Below are 21480 nucleotides of genomic sequence, written 5' to 3' on the forward strand. Positions count from 1 at the left end.
CCCACCCAGGGACTTGGTTCAGCCCAGTGACCCTCCCCACCACCTGTGAGGACTTTCTTGGCCCATTTTTCACGTGGGCCTGGTGTGGCCCATGGTGCCGTGGATATTTTGTCAGCTGTGGCACTTTGACCTTTTATTCCCTCTGCCTCAAGACCCAGTTTTGTCCCTTGGTCCCCCCCAGGGAATGCAAGTACTTTACATGGCTAGACCAAATTTGAGACATGGGTTCCTCCCGCGGAAGTAGGTTTTGCCCCTTGTCTTCCTGCCAACTGGGTTTAGCCAAGACTTCCCAGTGGGGCAGCGTGGGCCTTGTCCCCTCCTCACTATGCTGTGATAGGCGCTGTGGGTGGTGGGAAGTCGGGGGCTCCTGAGAGACAGTAAAAGACCAGGGGAGGTCTGCTGTGTGTGAGATTTCCTTCTGGCCACTTCCCTATGAGGAAACGGTGGAGGAGCAGGAATCGGGCACCTGCTCCATGCGCTCCAACCCTCAGCCTATTGGGTGCTACCTGGTGTGCCTTCCCTAAGTTGTATTCCATCTGGAACTCTGGGTCTTGAGGGTATCTCACCTGTGCCCCCCTCCCCCACACACACTTTAAGGCTTCACCTCAGGAGGAACCGGGGAGCCCCCATTTCTGTCCTTCCATCACCGTCCCATTTACCATGATCTCACCATTTCTTTGTTCCATCATCTGTGTCCCCATTATTTTCTGCCCCACTTGTATCCCCATCTTCCAGTGTCTCCTGGCCCCGTGCTCTGTCTTCCTGCCCCCTCCCCCTTCTGTGTCTCTACTCTGCCATCATCTCCAGCCTGCTTGGGCTGTGGCCCAGACGCCTGCCTGGCCATCCTCCCTGGCTCCCCCTCTGCGGCTGAGCTGGCCCCACCCCTTACCCCCCCACCACCGGCAGGCTTCTGATCCGCCTGGGGACACAGGTCGGGTGCCCGGCACAAGGCCCCTGGGGCTAAGGACAGACGACAGCCCCTCAGCACCCAGAGAGGAGCCCCCAGCAGAGGACATGGGGGAGGGCTGCCCCTACAGGTATGTGCCTCCGCTCAGGCCCTGGGCGGGAGTCCTGGGGCTCAGAGCCCTCCCACCCGCATCCTCCTCACTTGGGCGTCTCTGCCCCAACATCCCCCATCCTTGCTGTTCCCCCTCAGGAAGGTCCTGTCTTACCCTCAGTGACAGAGTCTAGCAGCCCCAGAAAAATGTCTCCCCACAGGTTTGGTGTCTCCAACCCTGCCCCCCTCTCCATGTTCTGCTTTTGTTCACTGTCTCTCCCCGCCTCCATCTCAACAGAGCCTCCCATTCGTACCCATCTCTGTCTCCTCCATGGGGCTCTGTCTTCGCAACTCCGTTTCCCTGCATTTCCATTTCCTAAAACTTGTCTCTTTTCCAATTGCTCCTCACCTGCCTGTTTCTATCCCCCTCTCCCTGGGCCTCTGTCCTCTCTCTCTGGTCCTGGTCCCCTCCCTTTAGGTCTCTGTGCCTCTCTCCTGGGGCTGCTGTCCCCTTTTTTCTTTTGGTCTGTGTACCGCCCCCCCCATCGCTGCCCCTCCCTCTCTGGGTCTCCATCCTCCTCCCTCTGGGTCTCTGTCTGCCCCCATCTCTGTCCTTCCTTGTTTCTCAGGCTCTCTCTCAGCGTCCCTCTCTTCGGCCTCTGTACCCTTGTCTTTCTGCAGTCTGCCCTCCACACCCCTCCCCTGTCAGTCTGCCCTCTGACCTACTGCCCAAACCCCACTAGGAGGTAAGGGGGAGAGGGAACACCCAGGGTCTCAGGATAAGAGTGTAAAAGTGTTTCTCTTTGGGGGTAAGGAGGTCGGGTTTGGGGGTGGGGCTTCTTGGCCCCAGATTAGACAGTGTCTTTGACAAGAAGTTAACACACCTTAAGCCCCATATCTCCTTTATATGGAAACATTAAGCTGCTCTCGCAGGTCAGGGGGAGGATCAGGGGAGGACTTCAGGCTCTGGAGCCTTCTGCCTGCCACCGTCCTTCCTTTGCTGGGGAAGGGGTGCCCTGAGCCCAAGTCGCATCCAGCCCTGCAAGCTGGGCCATGTTGGATGAACAAGGCCCCCTGGAGGTGAAGCCGCCTCCCCGCCCCCCGTCTGCTTTGTGAAATGGACACGGTCACATCTGCCTCACAGGGCTGAGTATGGGACTCGATTTAGGAGGCTGTCCTGAGAAAGACTCAGGACCCAAACCGGCACCCCACTGCCACGTCACATTGTTCTGGCCAGGCTCTGATCTGGTTCACAGATTGGGGAACCAACCTGTGAACCGGGGCAATGACTTTGACCTCACAGCACCCTGAGCAGTCAAGGAGAGCGGCGGGGTCTGGTGGAGTCCAGTGGACAAGCTGCAGACATCTGAGGAACTCATCCTGAGGCCCAGGACATAGTAGGTGTTTCAAGAAACAGGAGCATGCTTGATAAGGTTGTCCATGGTTTGGCACTCAGGCTTTGGTACTCAAGAAGTCTGATGGGAGTCCAGGGTTTGCCATTCCGCAGCTGAGGGACCTGAGCCAAGGGATGGACCTCCAGCTCAGTTTGCTTTCCTGTGAAAAGCAAAGTCTACAGGGTTGTGGTTAGGATAGGTGAGTGGGTCCGAGGAGGTCCAACCCCGGGATGGGCTGGGTTGGTGGGAGGCCAGCCCGCCTCTCCTTACCTGTCGTGTGTGGCTCCTGAGAGGGGACCTAGTACATAGTGGGGTCATCCAGGCAGGAGAGAACTGCATACATTGAGGTTGGAGCCTGGATTCTGACCTCAAACCTTTCCCCTTCAGACGCCTCAGTTTCCCCTTTTTGGAAGGACAATCGCTAAACCCAGCGTAGTTAGGGCAAAAAAAATTGGGGTACATCGTGGGTGCTGGACACAGCCAGGCCCAGTGCACTCTGACCTGAGCCACAGTTTTGCCTCTGTGGGATGGGGGTAATAAGCCCCCAGGTGGCAGGCTGTCCGGGTGGTCATGGACAGCAGGTGCAGAGCTGGGGGGGTGGGGAACAACCACTGGTATTGAACTTAACTAAACAGTCTACTACTCAGATGGAGTGTCCCTGGCTGTGCCAAGAAACCCAGGATCCCAGAGCCTGACATGGGCACATAGTACACAGGTGCTTGTTAAATATTGATGCAACCGAAATGCAAAATGTTTCATCCCTAGCCCAAAGAGGTCCTGGAGGTCCCTCCACCACAGTGCCAGATGTTAACTGCCGCTGCTGGAGGGTGATGAGGTCTGCAGGTCCATCCTCCTTTGTTCCCTCCTCTCCTCCACTCTGTTGAACTGCTGAGATTCCCTCCATTTCACAGATGGGGGAACTGAGGCTCAGAAAGGGATGTGATTGCCACCAGTCATATGGCTACTAAGTGGCACAGCCAGGATCCAACCTAGAATTGCCTGATTCAAAAGCCTAAGGTCTTTCTTCTGGATCTCTTCCTTTCACGGTGGCTGTTTTTTATCCCTGTCCCACAGATGAGTAAATAGAGGCTCCAGAAAAGAAAGCCAGTGGTCCCAGAGCACACAGTGGGTCAGCAACTGAGCCAGGAATGGGCCCTGGGTCTATGTGACTCGAAGGCCCTACCTGACATTGATGAAGAAGTCCAATTTCCCCATTTTACAGTTGAGGAAACAGGCTCAGACTTGCCCAAGGTCTGGGGATCAGGGTAGAGCCTTTTTTTTTTTTTTTGTAACAGCTTCATTGAAATATAATTCATATACCTTGCTACTCACACATGAAAGTGTACAATTCAGTGGCTTTTAGTATATTCATGGAGTTGTGCAACCATCACCACAATTTTTAGAATATTTTTTATCTCCCCAATGTCCTCTGGCTCTATTATTCCCCAATCCCCCAATCTCCTCAGTCCTAAGCACCACTAGTCTACTTTCTCAATGTCCGTTCTGGACATTTCATATGAATGTAGGTATACAACATGTAGTATTTTGTGATTGGATTCTTGCACGTAGCATAATGTTTTAAAGGTTCATATTGTAGCAGAGATCAAAACTTCATTTCTTTTCATTACTGGGTAGTATTCCATCGTAACGTGTGGATATACCACATTTTATCCATTTATCAATTGATGGACATTTGGATTGTTTCCTACTTTTGACTACTGTGAATAATTGTGCTGTGAACATTTGTGCACAAGTGTGTAGATATTTGCTTTTATTTCTCTTGGGAAATACTTAGGGGTGGAATTGCTGGATCACATGGCAACTCTGTTTAACCATTTAAAGAACTACCAGACTGTTGAGGGTGCCAATTTCTGCACATCCTTGTCAACACTTATTTTCTGGTTTTTGTTTTTGGTTTTCTGTTATAGCCATTCTAAGTCGGTGTGTAGCGGTTTTGATTAGCATCCCTGATGGCTAATGGTGTCGATTATCTTTTCATCTACTTGCATATCTTTTTTGAAGAAATGTCTGTTCAGATTCTTTGCCTATTTTTAAATTGGTTTGTCATTTTATTATTGAGTTCAAAGTACTTTATGTATTCTAGATACAAATTTCTTAGATATGATTTACAATTATTTTCTCCCATTAATGGGTTCTTTTCACCTTGTTAGTGTCCTTTGAAGCACGAAAGTTAACTTTGATGAAATTCAATTTATCTCTTTTTCCCCTTTTGTTGCGTGTGCTTTCTGAGCCTGTTTTTGAACCACAGGTGACCTCAGAGCACCACTTCATCTTCCCATGCTGAATCCATGTTGACAGGAAGTTACCCCTTAGTCCTTATGAGTTTGGACTCAGAACTAGTCTGCTAGCACTCAAATCCCAGCTTCCTGAGCTGTGACCTTGGACAACTTAAATATTCTGTACCTTAGTTTCCTCGTCTGTTAAATGGGATAATAATGTCTAAAGTGCAGTGAGGCTCAAATACATAAATTCAGGTAAAGTGCTCACAAGTGCCTGGCACCGTATAAATATTGGTTCTGATTATTGTGTTTGTGATAAGTATCTCCTGTCATTACAAGTATTACTGTCATTGTTGATGCTGTACTGTTCTGACTTTCAAGGCGAGTATCCTTCCACACATTTTCCAGATGAGGTCGCTAAGGCCCACAGAGCATGCCTGGCCAATGAACCTACCCATTCCTGACTCCTCTGACATTGCTGCCCATATCTTGTCACTGCAGGTTCGGGGCGCCCGGCCCCCATTAGGCCAAGTGGAGGGGGTGCCCCCGCCCAATGGGCCTGGCCAGGGCCCTGCGCCGCCTCAGCGGCGCCCTGGAGTCGGGGGACAGCCCAACAGGCGATGACGAGGAGGCCGGGCCAGGGCTGTGTCGCAACGGGTGGGCGCCTTCCTCACCGACAGTGAGGAGGCGCCGCGGGCGCTTCGTCAAGAAAGATGGGCACTGCAACGTGCGCTTCGTGAACCTGGGCGGCCAGGGCGCACGCTACCTGAGCGACCTGTTCACCACGTGCGTGGACGTGCGCTGGCGCTGGATGTGTCTGCTCTTCTCCTGCTCCTTCCTTGCCTCCTGGCTGATCTTTGGCCTGGCCTTCTGGCTCATCGCTTCGCTGCACGGCGACCTGGCCGCCCCGCCGCCGCCCGCGCCCTGCTTCTCCCAGGTGGCCAGCTTCCTGGCCGCCTTCCTATTCGCGCTGGAGACGCAGACGTCCATCGGCTACGGTGTGCGCAGCGTCACCGAGGAGTGCCCAGCCGCCGTGGCCGCCGTGGTGCTGCAGTGTATCGCTGGCTGCGTGCTCGACGCTTTTGTCGTGGGCGCTGTCATGGCCAAAATGGCAAAGCCCAAGAAGCGCAACGAGACGCTGGTCTTCAGCGAGAACGCTGTCGTGGCGCTGCGTGACCGCCGCCTCTGCCTCATGTGGCGCGTCGGCAACCTGCGCCGCAGCCACCTCGTCGAGGCCCACGTGCGGGCCCAGCTGCTGCAGGTGCGGGGCCACCGCGGTGGCCTGCTACTGCATGGGGAGGCAGGGAGGGACCCTTTGCGGGGTGGGGTGAGAGCTCCGCGGGGTTGTGGGAGATGTAGGCCTTTGAGCCAGGTGTGCATAGGGCCTGCAGGGTGCGTGGACTACAATTCCCATCAGTGTCTCGGGCAGGGACCTTCCCGTCGACTTGTGGCCTCGGGTTGGGTTCCGGAGCAGTTGTAGGAGTTGTAAACCCAAGAGAGGTCTGTGACCAGCTCTTCCTGCAGGACTAGTCTTGAGACATTTTGCAACATAAAGAGCTTCCTGGAGCTTGAGGATGAGCCCCCTGTGGAACTGGGAAATCTAGACCTGAAGGTACCACTCTTGGCCTGTAAAGGCTCTGAGCTACAATTCCCAGAAGCTTCTAGGGAACAGAGAAAGTGCCCCGATGTGGTGGTCTGATGAGATAATGTAGTTTTGCCGGTGGTGTAAACCCACAGGTTTACCATTCCCAGCGGCCTATGACTTGAAGCCAGGCCCCTGTGGGACTGTGGGAGATGTAAGTCCAACGTTGGGGTGCAGCTCACACCTAAGGAGCTGTGGAACACGAGTCTCCATGGCCTCTGGTCATGGGGTCCTGCAGCCTTTGTGGGAGATTTCATTCCCCAACTCAGTGGTCCTGTCTCTCCCACCAGCCTCCTGCTTGGAGTAATACAGGGCTGGGGGTGGGAAACTCTTGAATGTTTAGCTTCTCAACCAAAACAAATGAACAAATAACAAAAAACCAAACTACAACTTCCATTGGCTCCTGGAGTTGTGGCTCCCTCTGATGCTCTGCAAAAGGCACTGTAGTGTTTCTAGAATTGTGGTCAAACTGCCCAAACAAATTCTGGGGCAGTAGCTAGTTGCCCTTGTCCAAGTAGACACTTAACCCTGGACTGAGATTGGACCTGAATGAGAGGGAAGACAGGATGGTGGTAGGTAGGAACCACAGCTCCCAGCAGCCACCGGGCTCTCCGGGAGATAGCTGGAAGAGAATGGGTCCCCACCCCACAACTCTGTCTCCTGCTTGACTGAAACATCAGGATTCATACCGGGAGGGATACTGTCTCTCCCAGAAGTCTGTGGGGCACTGACACGGCCTGGGAGGTGGGTTTGGAACCAATGGGTAGGTGGGGTGAACTGGCCAATACCTGGCCTGGGGACTACATACCCCCACCATATACAAATATACACACACACAAGGGGGTGCAGGGCTTGTAGTTCAGTTGCAGGTGGGTGGTGTGCGAGGAGCCCAGGGGCTAGCCTGAAGCAGTGGTGGAACACAGGATGTGGGACCTAGAGTGTCTTCTTGGTTTATCTTTCTCTGGCGACATATTGAAAGCCATTTTTCTCTCCCTCTTCTCCTTCTCCAATTGCTGGTCGGATGTCATTCTTCTGTTTCTTTAACTTCGTTTCTGCCTTGCTCATTTCTGTGGCTCTATGCCAATGTCACTGTCCCTCTCTTCCTCTCTCCCGTCTTTCTCTTCCTTGGGTTTTATCCCTAAACCCTCTCTGAGTCTCTGTCCATTTCTGTTTATCTCTGGGTCTCGGTCCCTCTCTCTCTCTCTCTCTCTCTCTCTGGGTCTCTGTCCCCTCCCCCATGTCCTCCTCTCTTTCTGGGTCACCATCTTGCACTTCCCCAATTCTTATACTCACCCTACCCTTACCCCTGCCGATCCCTGCTCTCCTCTTTCTCTGCATCGCTATTCGTTTCTGTTACCTTCTCCGTCTGCTTTCATCTCCATGCTTCCTGCTGTCTTTGGACCCATGCCTTCGGCTACAGCCTCGAGTGACCCCGGAGGGTGAGTACATACCACTGGACCACCAGGACGTGGATGTGGGCTTTGATGGTGGCACTGATCGTATCTTCCTTGTGTCTCCCATTACCATCGTGCATGAGATTGATTCCTCCAGTCCTCTGTATGAACTTGGATGTGCCGAGCTGGCCCGGGCTGACTTTGAACTAGTGGTCATTCTGGAGGGCATGGTTGAGGCCACAGCTATGACCACACAGTGTCGTTCTTCCTATCTCCCTGGTGAGCTGCTCTGGGGCCATCGTTTTGAACCAGTCCTCTTCCAGCGTGGCTCCCAGTATGAGGTCGATTATCGCCACTTCCATCGCACTTATGAGGTCCCAGGGACACCGGTCTGTAGTGCCAAGGAGCTGGATGAACAGGCAGAGCGGGATTCCCACAGCCCCAAGTCTAACTTCCCCGGCTCTCTGGCTGCATTTTGTTATGAGAATGAACTTGCTCTGAGCTGCTGCCAGGAGGAAGAGGAGGAAGAGGAGGCCACGGAGGGGGATGAGATGAAGACAGAAGATGTGGCTGCCAGCCCCTGAGTACTCACACCAACGCTGGCGCTGCCCCTGCCCCCGTGATGTCAGCTGGTGTCCCCCCATTTGTACCCCCTTCCCAGAGGCAGCAAGATGGAGAGATCAGGTCCTCTCCTGGGGTGGGGGCAGGTGTTCTCCAAGACGGACAGGTCTGCTGGGTAAATGATTAGCTGGTGAAGTTCTGCCATGCCTAATGGACCCACTCGATCTTAATTCATCTACATTTTGTGCTCCCTCCTGAGACCCTTTTATCAGCCTGATTCCTGAGTCTCACCAGAGCTAAGGGATCCAGAACTCGGGACCATCTGAGAGGGAAGGGCTGGTGGTTCCAGATTATTCTATATGGCTGGCTTGGGTTGTTGAACAGGGTCAGGAATCCATGGTATAGACCACCTCTGGAGGAGGAAGTCAGCACTTCTAGAGCAGCAACAGAGAAAAAGTTTATAGGTCTGGATCGACCTATAGATTCAAGGGACTGTTACTTCTAGACTCAGCCAACTAAGTAGCAAATCATTTTTTCTAGACCACCTGAGGAGGGAAAGTTATGGAATGCCCCAAGAATTCAAGACTGTCTTGATTGACCAAAGACAAGGAATGTCTTGACCAAAGTCAAGAAAAGACCTGTGGTTCCAGAAAACCCATATTTTGAGATTCTGTGAATCTAGATTTACAGAGAGAAGAACTACTCCAGAAACTAAAGAGTAATATTTCTAGAATGCACAAAACAATGGAGAGTGTGAGTCTAGAAGAACTAAAGTGACAGATTGGGAGTTCTTGATAGTAGATATTTCCAGACCACTAGCTGTAGAACATCGAAGCAAGGGCATAATCAATGCTTCTAAATGATCCACAGGGTTTTTCTTTTAAGTGCCATTCTAGAATGTCCAAAGGAACCAAGATTCTGTGGCTCGAGATTGATCACAGAGTCAAGGAAGGAGTGGCGATTCTAGATGTCTGAGATTTACTGATTCCAGTTTGCCCAATGAAGTTGAGAATCCTAATGATTCTAGATGACTTATTTGTGGTTCTGTAATGCCAAAATGAACCAAGGCTCCAGGGATCCAGAGTTGTCCATTAGCAAAACCTGGAAGTTCTGATCAGCTCTTAGTTCTAGGAGGTGGACTCAGGACTTGATAGGTAGAATTTCTGGGCTGACTTAGAAGGTGAGGGCCCAGGCAAGACCCTGTAGGTAACAGGGCTAGTTATTGGGCAAGAGAAGGGAGAGGCCCAAAGCTGGCGAGTCTACAATGCTCTGGATTCTACACCTAGTGATGTATGTCTGTGTCTTAAAGATGTTATACATATGTGTATTATATATATTATAAATACTGATATCTATTTTTTTCCAAAGGTTCCTAAAGAAGGGTTAGAAATGGAGCTTGAGCTAATTCGAATGGAGTCCTTTACAGGATTGGGAAGCTTTGCTCTAAATCCCAACTCTGCCCCAATGTACTGGGTGACTTAGGGCAAATCACTCCCCTCTCCTCACCTCAGTTTCCCCATCTATTAAAATGGGGCATTGAAACTTCTCCAAGGAACTTTGGGGCATTAAAATGGGGCATTGAAACTTCTCCAAGGAACTTTCAACCAGGATGATTCCTCAATTCACTGAGGGTTGGGTGGGGGTGCGGGTCATAGAGATTTCCCAGCTCTCCCTGGTGCTAGAACACATAGTTTTCCGTGGGCAAGTGGTATCAGAGATGCTCTTGGAGGCCAGCTCTGAACTTGGATTTCAGAATGACAGGGCAGGCAAAGGGTAGTGAGGACTGTGGTTGTGGGCTGGAACCACCTCTTCCCTGGTCCAGCTTCGGGGGGCAGTAGAAGGAGGAGGTAGCTCTGAATGCCAGGGGAAAGTATGTGTTTAAGGGAAGACTTGTCCCCCAGATTAAAACACTGGGAGCCTTCGTGGTATGTCTGTGACTGCTGCTGGGGCATGGGTCCTTGGGCCTGGTCCCTGCCCGTGCTGCTATCTATCTCAGTGTCCAGCAGACTGGGAGCTAGCCACAGAAGGAGCCAGTGCTAGGGAGAAGGACACGTTCCCACCCGTGTCCCAGGGCTGAGAACGGGCACTTGCACATCAGTCTGCCCAAGTGCTGCACCAACCGAGGTCCCCCTTCTGGCTCCCTCATCTCCCTTTATCCCTCAGAATTGTCACACAATAACTGGATGGGATTGATTATCTGGCTGCTCTCCCAGCTCACGGTGTCTATCTGGGGTAGGGACTGGGGACAATAGAAACACAGGGATGGAGAAGGATGTTACGTTGGAGATAAAGGGACAGGAAAAAGGTTCTGTTTGGAAGGAAAGAGAGTAGGGTCAGGGATGGCACAGCCTGGGTTTCCACTGGAAGGGCAGGGCCTGGGCCACTCATAAAGGTCAGTAAGGGGATTAGGAGGCGCTGTGTCTAATCTGTCAGTTTAACCAGGTCCTGGCCCTGAATTTGTCCCCACCTGCCTAGCCCAGAGGCAGCGAACGAGGACGAGGCCCAGACACCACCTCAGACCCAATTACGGACCTGGGTGCCCAGGTTCTCCATCCAGGCCAAGATCCTGCACCTGCTTTGCCTGCGAGAAATGAGAATGAGAGGCTGGGAGGACTCAAATGCGGGAGAATTCTGAGAGGAGAAAGGCATTTAAAAAGAGCAAGAATGTGAGAGAAGGGGGAACCTGAATGAGGCGAGTTGGAAAGGAGTGAATGGACTCTTAGAAGGGGGAAGGAATCAGAGGTGGGAGGGTGCTGAGGAAAGTTGTCAGAGGGGGAGGATGCTAAAATAAGGGGAGGAGTTTGGGGGAGAGGGAAGAGCCTGAGAGTCAGCAGGTGCCAGGAAGGCGGAGCCTCTGCTTTCACTATATTTGGCCTTTCCCTATTGTCCCATTCTCCTTGACAGATACCAAATAGCGTAGCATTTAGAAGAAAGAATACGTCTTTGTTCCACCACTCGTTGACTTTGAAGAGGCTGAGGTGGATGGGGTCATAGGAGGGGTTAAGAAAAGGGACTGGAGATCGGAGGGGCCAGTTCCCGGAGGAAGGAGGATAAAAGAAAGGTGAGCTAACCAAAGCTGCTCCCGGTTGCGTGGCAACCGCTGCGGTCAAAAGCCAGCTTGGACTTCTAGGAGGTGTGGCTCACGAAAACATCCGACAGCTGTGGCCCCGCCCCCTAGCAACAAGGCTAACAAAGTACCGCCCCCCCCCCCCCCGAAACACACAACTAGAGGCGGGGCTCGGTTGAACTATAATAGTGTCCTTGTGCCCACAGCCCTTGGGCAGGCGCAGTCCTCTGTGCTCCCGCATAGTCCCACCTCCATGCAAATCCTTTCCGAGGTTTCTCATTGGCGAGCAATCCAGCCAAGTGACTTCTTTTGTTTCGGAGGCGGGGCCCGACGCACTGGCTGCACTCCGATTGGCATCGCAGGCCGTCTACCTCCGACCGGACATGGCTACGTCTGCTCCTTGTGCCCTTATTGGCCCTGGAGGATGGCCCTTCGGTACCGGGGGCGGAGCAGACGAGAGGGCCTGCAGTGGATTGGACGGTGTCGAAACGAGGGGCGGTCCCTACAGGCGGGGCGGTTGGTAGGCGAAGAGAGAGTCTTTTCAGCGCTGAGGACTGGCGCTGAGGAGGCGGCGGTGGCTCCCGGGGCGTTTGAGCGGGCTCACTCGAGCCCGCGGGCCAACGCGGATCCAGGCCCGACCGGCGGGACCGCCCCGGACTCCCCGCGGGCCTTCCTAGCCGCCATGGAGGACGGTGTCTATGGTAGGTCGGGGAGGGGTGGAGCTGGCACGAGCAGATGGAGTCTTTCGTCCCGAACGTTCCGGTGCGAACGTTCCCTTTGGCGCTCACCTCGCGGAGCCGTTCGGCCCCATCGTTGCCGCCTTGCTTTTATGGGGCTTGGGATGGGCTTCCGGCGAGACCCTAGAGCGGGGCGTTCCAGGCCATTGTTTGGGCCGATCCTGTTTCCGGTGGCGGCGGGAGGGGACGGGATGGAGCAGCGGAGGCGAGGCCGAGGCGGAACCTTCCCCGCCGGAGGGGCCGGGCGAGCCCAGTGCCTGCTGGGAGCAGGCAGGGGGACTTCTGGGGGCGGCGGAGTAGGGAAGAAATCTTGGGGGCTGCAGAGATCCGGCTAAGACGGAGGCCTTTGATGTCCCGCCCCCTTTCCCAACTCTTACGAGCTGTCATCAGCTTTCCTTGCCATAGTTAACTTTTCATGGAACAGGAGTCCGGACATCCAGGTCCCAGCTACCTTGCCAGTAATGGAAGCAGAACACCAAGGCCTCAACCCCTTTCCAAGTAATGGAACCAGCAGTTCAGGCTGCTAGCCCAGTCTCCCCCAGACCTAAGAGTTCAAGCTCCAGCCCCCTTCTCCCTCAGACTCAGGAGCCCGGACCCCGGGTCCCCGCCTCCCCCAGGACTCAAGAGGCCACCAGCCCCTTCTTCCATTAGACATAGGATGCTGGACCCTCATTTTCATCATCCCCACGAACCTAGGAGTCCTGTTCCCCCTTCCCGCACCCCTGTCATCCCCCAGATTGCAGGAATCCAGGCTCACAGTCCACAGAACTGACCTCCAACTCCTGACCCCTAGAACCCCCAGACCTTACGCCGGAGGAGCGGATGGAGTTGGAGAACATCCGGCGACGGAAGCAGGAGCTGCTGGTGGAGATCCAGCGCCTGCGGGAGGAGCTCAGCGAAGCCATGAGTGAGGTGGAGGGTCTGGAGGCCAATGAGGGCAGGTGAGGGCTGGGTAGCGAATTTGGGGGTCATGGGGCCAGGCCGGGGCCAGGGATGCCCAGGTATTGACCCTCCATCCCCCTGCTCTCTGCCCTGCAGCAAGACCTTGCAGCGGAACCGGAAAATGGCCATGGGCAGGAAGAAGTTCAACATGGATCCCAAGAAGGTGCCTGGGGGCCACAGGGCTGGGATCCGCCTAGCAGATATCTTGACGGAGGTTCTGGCACCTCCATGTTCCACAAGTGTGATGGTTAAAGGCCTACTTTAGGTGTACAGATTTGGTCCTAATCTCTGGATTTAGAAACTGGCTCTCCACTTATTCTCTGAATACTAACCAAATATTTCAGCCTCCTGACCTTGGCCTGTGCTGTGTTCTCTGGGAGATCCTCTTTCCTCTTTTTGCTCATATTCCTGGACCCACTTCCGGTGTCACCTAGAGTCCCAGGACGAGCTTATGTCTGGTGGGGAACATGGACAGTGACATACACAAAGGCAGGTTGACCACTGCCGTGATATGGAGGTACAAGAGCTGTGGACACTCAGAGGAGGGAGCCCAATGCAGTCATGGAGGGCTTCCCAGAGAAGGGGACGTTCAGATCTGGTGTGAAGGACGAGTTGGTGTTCACCAGATGGAGGAAAGATGTTTGTTGATTCAGTCTTTCTCTTTATACCCAGTTCCTGAGGCCTCCCTTGGGCCTGCCCCTCTGCTAGGCAATGCTGGGAGCCCAGAGAAGAGTTTGACCCTGCCCTCAGGGAGCCCCTAGACGTGGATACCACAATTCAGTGGTGTCCATTATAGAGCTATAATGGATGCCCTCATGGCATCAGGAGAGCCAGAGAAGGCCCTAGTCCAGTCTGAGGCTTGGTCCTCACAGCCCTTGACAGACTGCTGCCCGAAGCAATTGTAGTTTGTTCAATCATTCAACCAATATCCACTGAGCTCCTGTCCCTTGCGGACCCTGCTCTGGGTGCTGGAATTAACTAGGAAAAGGCAGAGGGAACAGTAGGTGCAAAGGTTATGAGGTGGGAGGGATGTTATTTAAAGACCTGTGAGAAGCCTGAAAATGACACCTGGCCCTGCCCTGTTGAGCGTGGGGGTGGGTTTGCGTGCTGTAGTTTCCGGGGAGGTAGTGGAAAGTGGCTTTCTGAGCACATCAGCACTGAGACCCAGACCCCACCCTCCAGGGGATCCAGTTCTTGGTGGAGAATGAACTTCTGCAGAACACACCTGAGGAGATCGCCCGCTTCCTGTACAAGGGCGAAGGCCTGAACAAGACAGCCATCGGGGACTACCTGGGGGAGAGGTGAGATCCCCACCCACTCCCCTGGACCTCTCCCTACAGCCCCCTACACCCAGCTCCTGCCCTCACACTGCCAGCTCGTCTCCTGAGAGGCCCTGATAGACCAGCCTTCTGACTGGACTGTGACAGAATGGACTGACACAGGGACCTGGGGGAGACTGGGACCGTCCATGAGCATTTGGGGGGCATGGAGCATTTCTGTGGACATTTGGGAAGTGTGGAGACGATCCGTTTACGTCTGGGACAGTGGAGAGCATCCGTAAGTGTCATGGGAACATGAGAACCATGTAGACAACTGGTGTGCACGGGAATTGTATGGACAGCTGGGAAGTATGGGAACTGTCAGTGGATGTCTAGGAAGTATGGGGACCCCGCGGACATCTGGGAGCATAAGGGCCATCTCTGGACGTCTGGGATGTATGGGGACCATCTAGAAGTCTAGGGTGCATAAGATTGCACATTAGGAATATATGGGGACCATCAGTGGATGTTGGGGAATTCGGGGACAATCTGGACATCTGATGTGTGTGGGAACCACCTATGTCGGGTGCGTGGAAACAGTCTGAACATTTGAAGTACACAGGACCACATGTGGATGTCTGGGCTGCTTAGGGGTGTATGGACATCTAGAGCATGTGGAACTTTCTGGACATCTGAGGTGCATGGGGACCATCTCTGGATGTCTGGGTACATAGGGATGTGAGGACTGTCTGTAGATGTCTAGGAACCGTGGGCATCTGGCGTTACGTGGGGACAGTCCATGGACATCTGGGGGTGTGGGAGCCTCTGTAGATGCCTGGGGACCATCTGTGGACATCTGGGGGTGTGAGGTCTGTCTGTGGACATCTGGGGTGTGAGGACTGTCTGGATGTCTGGGGGTGTGAGGACTGTGGACATCTGGGGTGTGTGAGGACTGTCTGGATGTCTGGGGGTGTGAGGACTGGACATCTGGGGTGTGTGAGGACTGTCTGGATGTCTGGGGGTGTGAGGACTGGACATCTGGAGGTGTGAGGGCTGTCTGTGGACATCTGGGGGTGTGAGGGCTGTCTGTGGACATCTGGGGGTGTGAGGACTGTCTGTGGATGTCTGGGGGGTGTGGAGGCCATCTCTGGACATCTGAGAAACCTGGGGATTATCCGAGAGAGGAGATGGTAGGCAGAGCACATGTTTGCTACGTTTCTCACAACTGGGCAAATGGCAGCCAAACCAGGGTCCTTGCAACAACAGATGGTCCTCCCAAGAATGGGGTCTGACGCCCTGCCCCAGTGTGAGGCCTGTGATGGGGCGAGGCCAAAACTTTACCTGCTACAGAGGCAACTGCGGGGCATCAGCAGTGGCATGACCTCCCCAGTGCTTTGTCCGCTCCCACCCCCCCACACTCCTTCCTGTGAGTGACTGTGTCCCTATTCTCCAGGGAAGAGCTGAACCTGGCAGTGCTCCATGCCTTTGTGGATCTGCATGAGTTCACCGACCTTAATCTGGTGCAAGCCCTCAGGTAAGAGGAGTGGTTGGAAGTCCACTGTAGCACTACCTTCAGGTATAGCTGTATCCAGGTGCTCACATGGGGTCAGAAGGCCAACGTGCTCTATCTCTTGGTTGTGCTCGCCACTGTGTTGGCGTTGCTCTCTGCAGGCCCTCCTCCCACACAAACAGACATCTCTTGCAACCTCCAAGTCTGTTTTGCAATCTTAGCACAAAGAAAGAATATTTCCATTAAATCCATCAAAAGTCCCACAGTCAGTGTGCTCACTGGTCAGATTGGATCATGTTTCCATACCTGAAACAGCTGCTGGGGCCGCAAGGTTGGAGCTCTTAATGATGGGTTCCTAACACGGGGACTGAGGGTGACAGTCCTGGCAGCCACACCTGGCCCCTCTCTAACTCAGGCAGTTTCTGTGGAGCTTCCGCCTCCCCGGAGAGGCCCAGAAGATTGACCGGATGATGGAAGCCTTCGCCCAGCGATACTGCCTGTGCAACCCCGGGGTTTTCCAGTCCACAGGTGGGGGCCGGGACTTCTGGGGCCGGGGAAGGCGGGAGCTTCCGGCCTGAACTCTTGGGTCCTGGGGGCCGGAGGCGATGACAGACCCGCGTAGTCATCACCTGACTTCTGCCGCAGACACGTGCTACGTGCTGTCCTTTGCCGTGATCATGCTGAACACCAGCCTTCACAACCCCAACGTCCGGGACAAGCCAGGCCTGGAGCGCTTTGTGGCCATGAACCGGGGCATCAACGAGGGCGGGGACCTGCCTGAGGAGCTGCTCAGGGTCAGGCCCCCTCTACCCTTGCCACATCCCCTCAGCCCTCTCCCTCTTCCTGCCACAGACCCTCCTCTCGTTGTGTCCCTGTGCCCGAGTCGTCCGTCTGGGTTACCACTCTCCCATGGCACTGTCATCATGCCACCCTGTCCGTCTCTTTTTCTCTTTCTCCGGCTGCCTCTGTCTTTGTCTCTCTCCTCTTTCTCTCTCTGGCCCTCTGACTTTCAGGGTCTTATTCCATCTTATTCTCCACCTACCCGTCTGTTTCTTTCTCTGAGAACTTGCATCTGTGTCTGTCGTTTCTCCATCCTCCTTTCTCCTCCTTGGGGCTCCCTCCACTCTTCTGCCTTCTGTTTCCCTTTCCTCCCCAGCTTCCTCCTCCTCTCTCCCTCCTTCCATGGGCTGTCCCGCCTGTGGTCTCATTGCCTCCTCATCGCCAAGTAGTCCCAGGAGGGTCCCAGGGGCCTGGAGTTGCTGACTGGGCCTTCACCCCTCAGAACCTCTATGACAGCATCCGAAATGAACCCTTCAAGATCCCGGAGGATGATGGGAATGATCTGACCCACACGTTCTTCAACCCGGACCGGGAGGGCTGGCTCCTTAAGCTGGGTACGTCCCCTCCTGACCCCGCTGCCTGCCTCTGCAGGGGGAAGTTAGTGGGCCTGGGCTCTGAACTCAGCTTCCACACATACCTGCTATGTGACCTTAGGCAAATGATTCGACTTCTCTGAACCTCAGTTTCTACATCTGAAAAATGGGGCTGAAAGCAAGATTAGGCCTGTGTGCCAGGATCACCACGCACAGGGCCTGGCATAGAGGAGGGGCTCCATAAACATTTGTGGGTGAAGAGAAGGTGTTAGGGAACATTAAGTACATGCCAGGCTCTGCTTATGAATAAAGAGTCCCCTCTGGGATGGGATGGGATAGGCGGGAAGGCACAGCAAATTCAGGGTCAGTCAGCAGGGATCATACAGGTGCCTCTTTCTGAGGATTGGTTCTCAACCCTGGCTGTGCTGGAGAGGCACCTGGGAGCTTTTAAAACCCTAGTGGCCAGACCACAGACTCGAGAAGTCGGGATCTTGGGCAGGACGGGCCATTAGTCATGTTGAAAGCTCCCCAGGTGATCCCAATGCTGAGCCAAGGTTGAGAGAGCTGGCTTGGAGCTGTGCCTGGTAATGGCAGCTGTCGCACAAATGTTAGCAGTGGGTTTTTAATGGAGAAGCCATGAATGGCTGCTCCGGGAGACGGAGACTCTGATGAGGAATCACAGTCCAGTGCAGACAGTGGAGGCAGCCAGGGCAGCGGGAGGGCCCAGAGCAGGGGGCAGGGCAGGGCTTTGCACCCTCCCGGTCTCATTTGTCCCCTCCTCCGTGGAATTGTGCTCTCAAGCCAAGGCATCCTTCTCCAGCAACAGAAGCAGGTCGCTGTCTGGGTGCAAAGGGGTCCTGGTAACAGAAAATACAGATGACTCCTTGCAGCCACCTCACGGGTGGGGTGGGGGGGTTCCTGCATCAGCCCCAGGGGAGGCAGAGGGCTCTGGGGTGGGGTGGGGGGGTTAGATTCTGCCAGTGATGCCCTGGCAGTGAGGGTGTAGTGGGAAAGAAGAGGCCGCTTCACCAGCATCTAGTTCCCCTCCAAAGCGCTCCCATCAGCAGGAATCCTTCATCCTTCCCATTCCCCAGGTGAGGAAATGGAAACTCAGTCACTATCCAGCGGCCACAGAGCAGAGGTGGCCTCGGACCCACATCTCTGACCTGAGGACATGGCTTCATGGCCATTAGGAAAAGGGACTTCTTAAAACCCTAAAATACAGGAAGGGGCATCTGGGGGTGTCTCCATTCATGATGGTTCATAAAAGCCATTGTTACTGTTACTGTTTAATTCTGGCTGCACAAGGAACACAGAAGCAGATCATCTTGGAGCAGGAAGGGGGGCCCAAGTGGGTCTCCAGACCCAAGCCCATAGGGGGCAAGAGGTCCTAAGGTCACACAGCCACTTTGGACTGGAGTTGACATGAGTCCCCATGCCCACCTCGGGCCAGGGACTGGGCTTTTTATCTTCTCCCTTGTGGGGGTGACCTCCGGGGGAGACGCATGGCAATGGAGGGCCCTCCTGGCCTAGAGGGCGCATGTCCTGGGAGGTGGGCTGGAGCCAGGCACTGACAAAGGTGCTCATGGCTGCCTTGGTGGGGCTCAGGTCCCTCTGCCGCCCCGGGGAGGGCGAGGGCCTGGCCAATCCTCATGTGGATGTAACTGGTTTTCTTCCCTCTCTCTCCCTCCCTCCCTCCCTCCCACTCTGCGTGTTTCTCTTTGCTGTTTCTATCTCTGTCCCACCCCCTGCGCATTCCTTCCCTCACCCACCCTATTTCTGTCGCCTGCGGCTCTTGGGGGCACCCCATTCTTCTGCCTTCCCTTCTCCTCGCCTGGCCCTGCCTGCTTTCTCGCTGTCTGCCCCAGGAGGTAGGTACACGGCTGTCCTTGCTCCCTGCCACTATCCAGGGGAGGAGGCTGGGCGCTCGGACTCCTGGGCCCTGGGCTGACAGGCTTAGAAAGTGTAGAGCCAGCCCACACTGGGGGTGGACCTGGGACCCAAACACGCCTGTCCCTGCTTGTCTGTCTCTTCCCACGCATTGCTTTGTCCTAGACCCTGCGGCCAGCCCCACCTTCCCTGCGCTTGCTCTGCCTCTCACTCCCCTCCCCGCCCTCCCAGAGGCCCTGTCCCTGTGTTGAGCCCAGGCCCCCTCCCACCCCTTCCCTTTCAGGGGGCCGGGTGAAGACGTGGAAGCGGCGCTGGTTTATCCTCACAGACAACTGCCTCTACTATTTTGAGTACACGACGGTGAGGACAGAGCTGGGCTGTGCTCTAGGTCCTGGGAGGAGGGGCTGGGGGCCTGGACTCCTCGGTCTGGGGAGGAGGGGCTGCAGGTGAGGATTTGGAAGTCTGAGTCCTGTCCAACTTGCATTTTTAGGATAAGGAGCCCCGAGGAATCATCCCCCTGGAAAATCTGAGCATCCGAGAGGTGGACGACCCCCGGAAACCAGTAAGACCCCTTCTGTCCCCCTTCCTGCCACAGTGGGGGCTCCCCTGGCCCTTGAGCTGGCTCTCATCTGCCATGCCTGCTCTCCTTGTCTCCCCAGAACTGCTTTGAGCTTTACATCCCGAACAACAAGGGGCAGCTCATCAAAGCCTGCAAAACGGAGGCAGATGGCCGAGTGGTTGAGGGGAACCACATGGTCTACCGGATCTCAGCCCCCACACAGGAGGAGAAGGACGAGTGGATCAAGTCCATCCAGTAAGCTTGGGCTCTGGAGTCCTTGGGGAGGGAGGCCTGGGAGCCCAGACTCCTTGGCGCTCACCCTGGGGTCCCTCCCCTTCTGCAGGGCAGCTGTGAGTGTGGACCCCTTCTATGAGATGCTGGCGGCCAGGAAGAAGCGGATTTCTGTCAAGAAGAAGCAGGAGCAGCCCTGACCCCCTGCCCCCAACTCCATTATTTATTACTGAGGCACCCCACCCGGGTGGCCGGACCCCTGGGACCTGGGGCTGTGGATCCTGGTTCCCCATTTGGAAAATTCATCACCTCTTGCTCCTCTCTCATTATTTGTAATTAACACGCTGTTGGTAATCTTACTAATTATTGAACCGCTCGTGGCCTGCAGACCCCTCATTTCTTGGGATTGACAGAGCTGAGGAGCTTGGGGGTCCAGCCAGCCGGCCCCATCCATGAGCATGACCAGGGCCAGGAGCTCAGGTCTCTGTCAGGAGCTCTCAATGCACAAGGGAACTGTGCTGTCAAAGCAGGTAGCCCCATGGGGGCCTCTCGGGTGAGTCCGTTCTGGTTGCACCCCAAGACTGCAAGGGTGGAGTAAAGGGAGGAAACAGTCAGTATAGCCGGATTAGTGTTGGGTTAGAACTGCACAAGAATGCACGCGTTCCAACGCGAGGTCTAGCATCCGTCCTCAGTGTTACTTGACAGCCTGGAATCCGGCAGTTGTTGCGCCCCACCCACCATCTTTGCCCTCATGGGGCTTGTGGTCTTTGAGGGGTGGTAAATAATATCTGATTGGGTTGTGAACTGGGCTAGTGCTTTGAGGGAAAACCAGAGCTGGAATGGCTACGAAGAGGACGTACCCTGGGAGGGTGTGGGAAGGAGGAATCTGGAGAAAAGAATGCCCAGGTGGTATTGGGTCCAGCGGGTGGGAAGGCCAGGAGGGCCTTGTTCGTGGGGCCGGGCAGGTGGTTGCTGGAGTTGGAAGAAGGCTGGGCCGGGTGGATGGGGCAAAAAGGGCGGGACTGCGGGTCTGAGGACCGGTTTCTTTACCGGCGGAGGAGCACACGAGGACATTTTACACCAAGCAGGGACAGCGCCCAGAACCTGTATTTCTATAACATCTTTCCAGGGAATCTGACCGCCGCTTTGAGGGTGAAGCCTTAGGGAGTGGGGTGCCCCTGAGTCCCAGATCTGGGCCTGTCCTCCTTTGCTCTCCAGCTTGGGGCATGCCTGGTATCCCCACGGAACAAAGGCACGTGGATCCCGAGAGGGGTGGGTTGGGAGACCCCACGTCATTCTACGCCGAAACCTGCAGCTGAGACTTGAGTATAAAGAAACCACAGCTTCCGGGTGGGCCTCGGAATAATACCCGGCTGGAAGGAAAGCCTGTCGCTCCGGGGCGCGCCGGAGTGCAGTCTCTCCCGCACGCTGCGACCTTCAGGGGTGGAACCCGTAATTGTTGAGTGCTGCTGTTGGACATGTGGGGGAACGTCCCCAATCTTGGGCCTTGGTCCCAGCCCCGCCCTTGGCCATCGGCATCCGCCTGCGTGAAGGGATCCGAGTGCAATAACACCGCCACGCTTCAAGGTGGCGCAACATTCACTCTCACTAGACTGTCCAACTACAATTCCCGGCAAGCTGTGCGGCGCTGACCCCTCACTGACGGGAGAGCCATTCTCGGAGT

General features: G+C 55.0%; 2 protein-coding genes across 2 annotated transcripts; both read left to right on the forward strand.

The window, feature by feature from the left end:
• Position 1: 1 nt before the first annotated feature.
• KCNJ14 (potassium inwardly rectifying channel subfamily J member 14) lies at positions 2-9732 on the forward strand. The gene is made up of 3 exons (XM_033128657.1): positions 2-2394; positions 5133-5892; positions 7694-9732. Exons 2-3 carry the CDS (start codon positions 5185-5187, stop codon positions 8249-8251), a joined length of 1266 nt encoding a protein of 421 aa, XP_032984548.1. The 5' UTR covers positions 2-2394; positions 5133-5184; the 3' UTR covers positions 8252-9732.
• Positions 9733-11776: 2044 nt separating this feature from the next.
• Positions 11777-20172, forward strand: CYTH2 (cytohesin 2). Its single transcript, XM_033127835.1, has 12 exons — positions 11777-11996; positions 12826-12973; positions 13071-13137; positions 14157-14275; positions 15687-15767; positions 16159-16271; positions 16389-16537; positions 17026-17137; positions 19290-19366; positions 19497-19568; positions 19666-19820; positions 19909-20172. Exons 1-12 carry the CDS (start codon positions 11978-11980, stop codon positions 19994-19996), a joined length of 1200 nt encoding a protein of 399 aa, XP_032983726.1. The 5' UTR covers positions 11777-11977; the 3' UTR covers positions 19997-20172.
• Positions 20173-21480: the final 1308 nt, after the last annotated feature.

This window comes from Rhinolophus ferrumequinum, chromosome 15, assembly GCF_004115265.2.
Source record: "Rhinolophus ferrumequinum isolate MPI-CBG mRhiFer1 chromosome 15, mRhiFer1_v1.p, whole genome shotgun sequence".
Lineage (NCBI taxonomy): Eukaryota > Metazoa > Chordata > Mammalia > Chiroptera > Rhinolophidae > Rhinolophus > Rhinolophus ferrumequinum.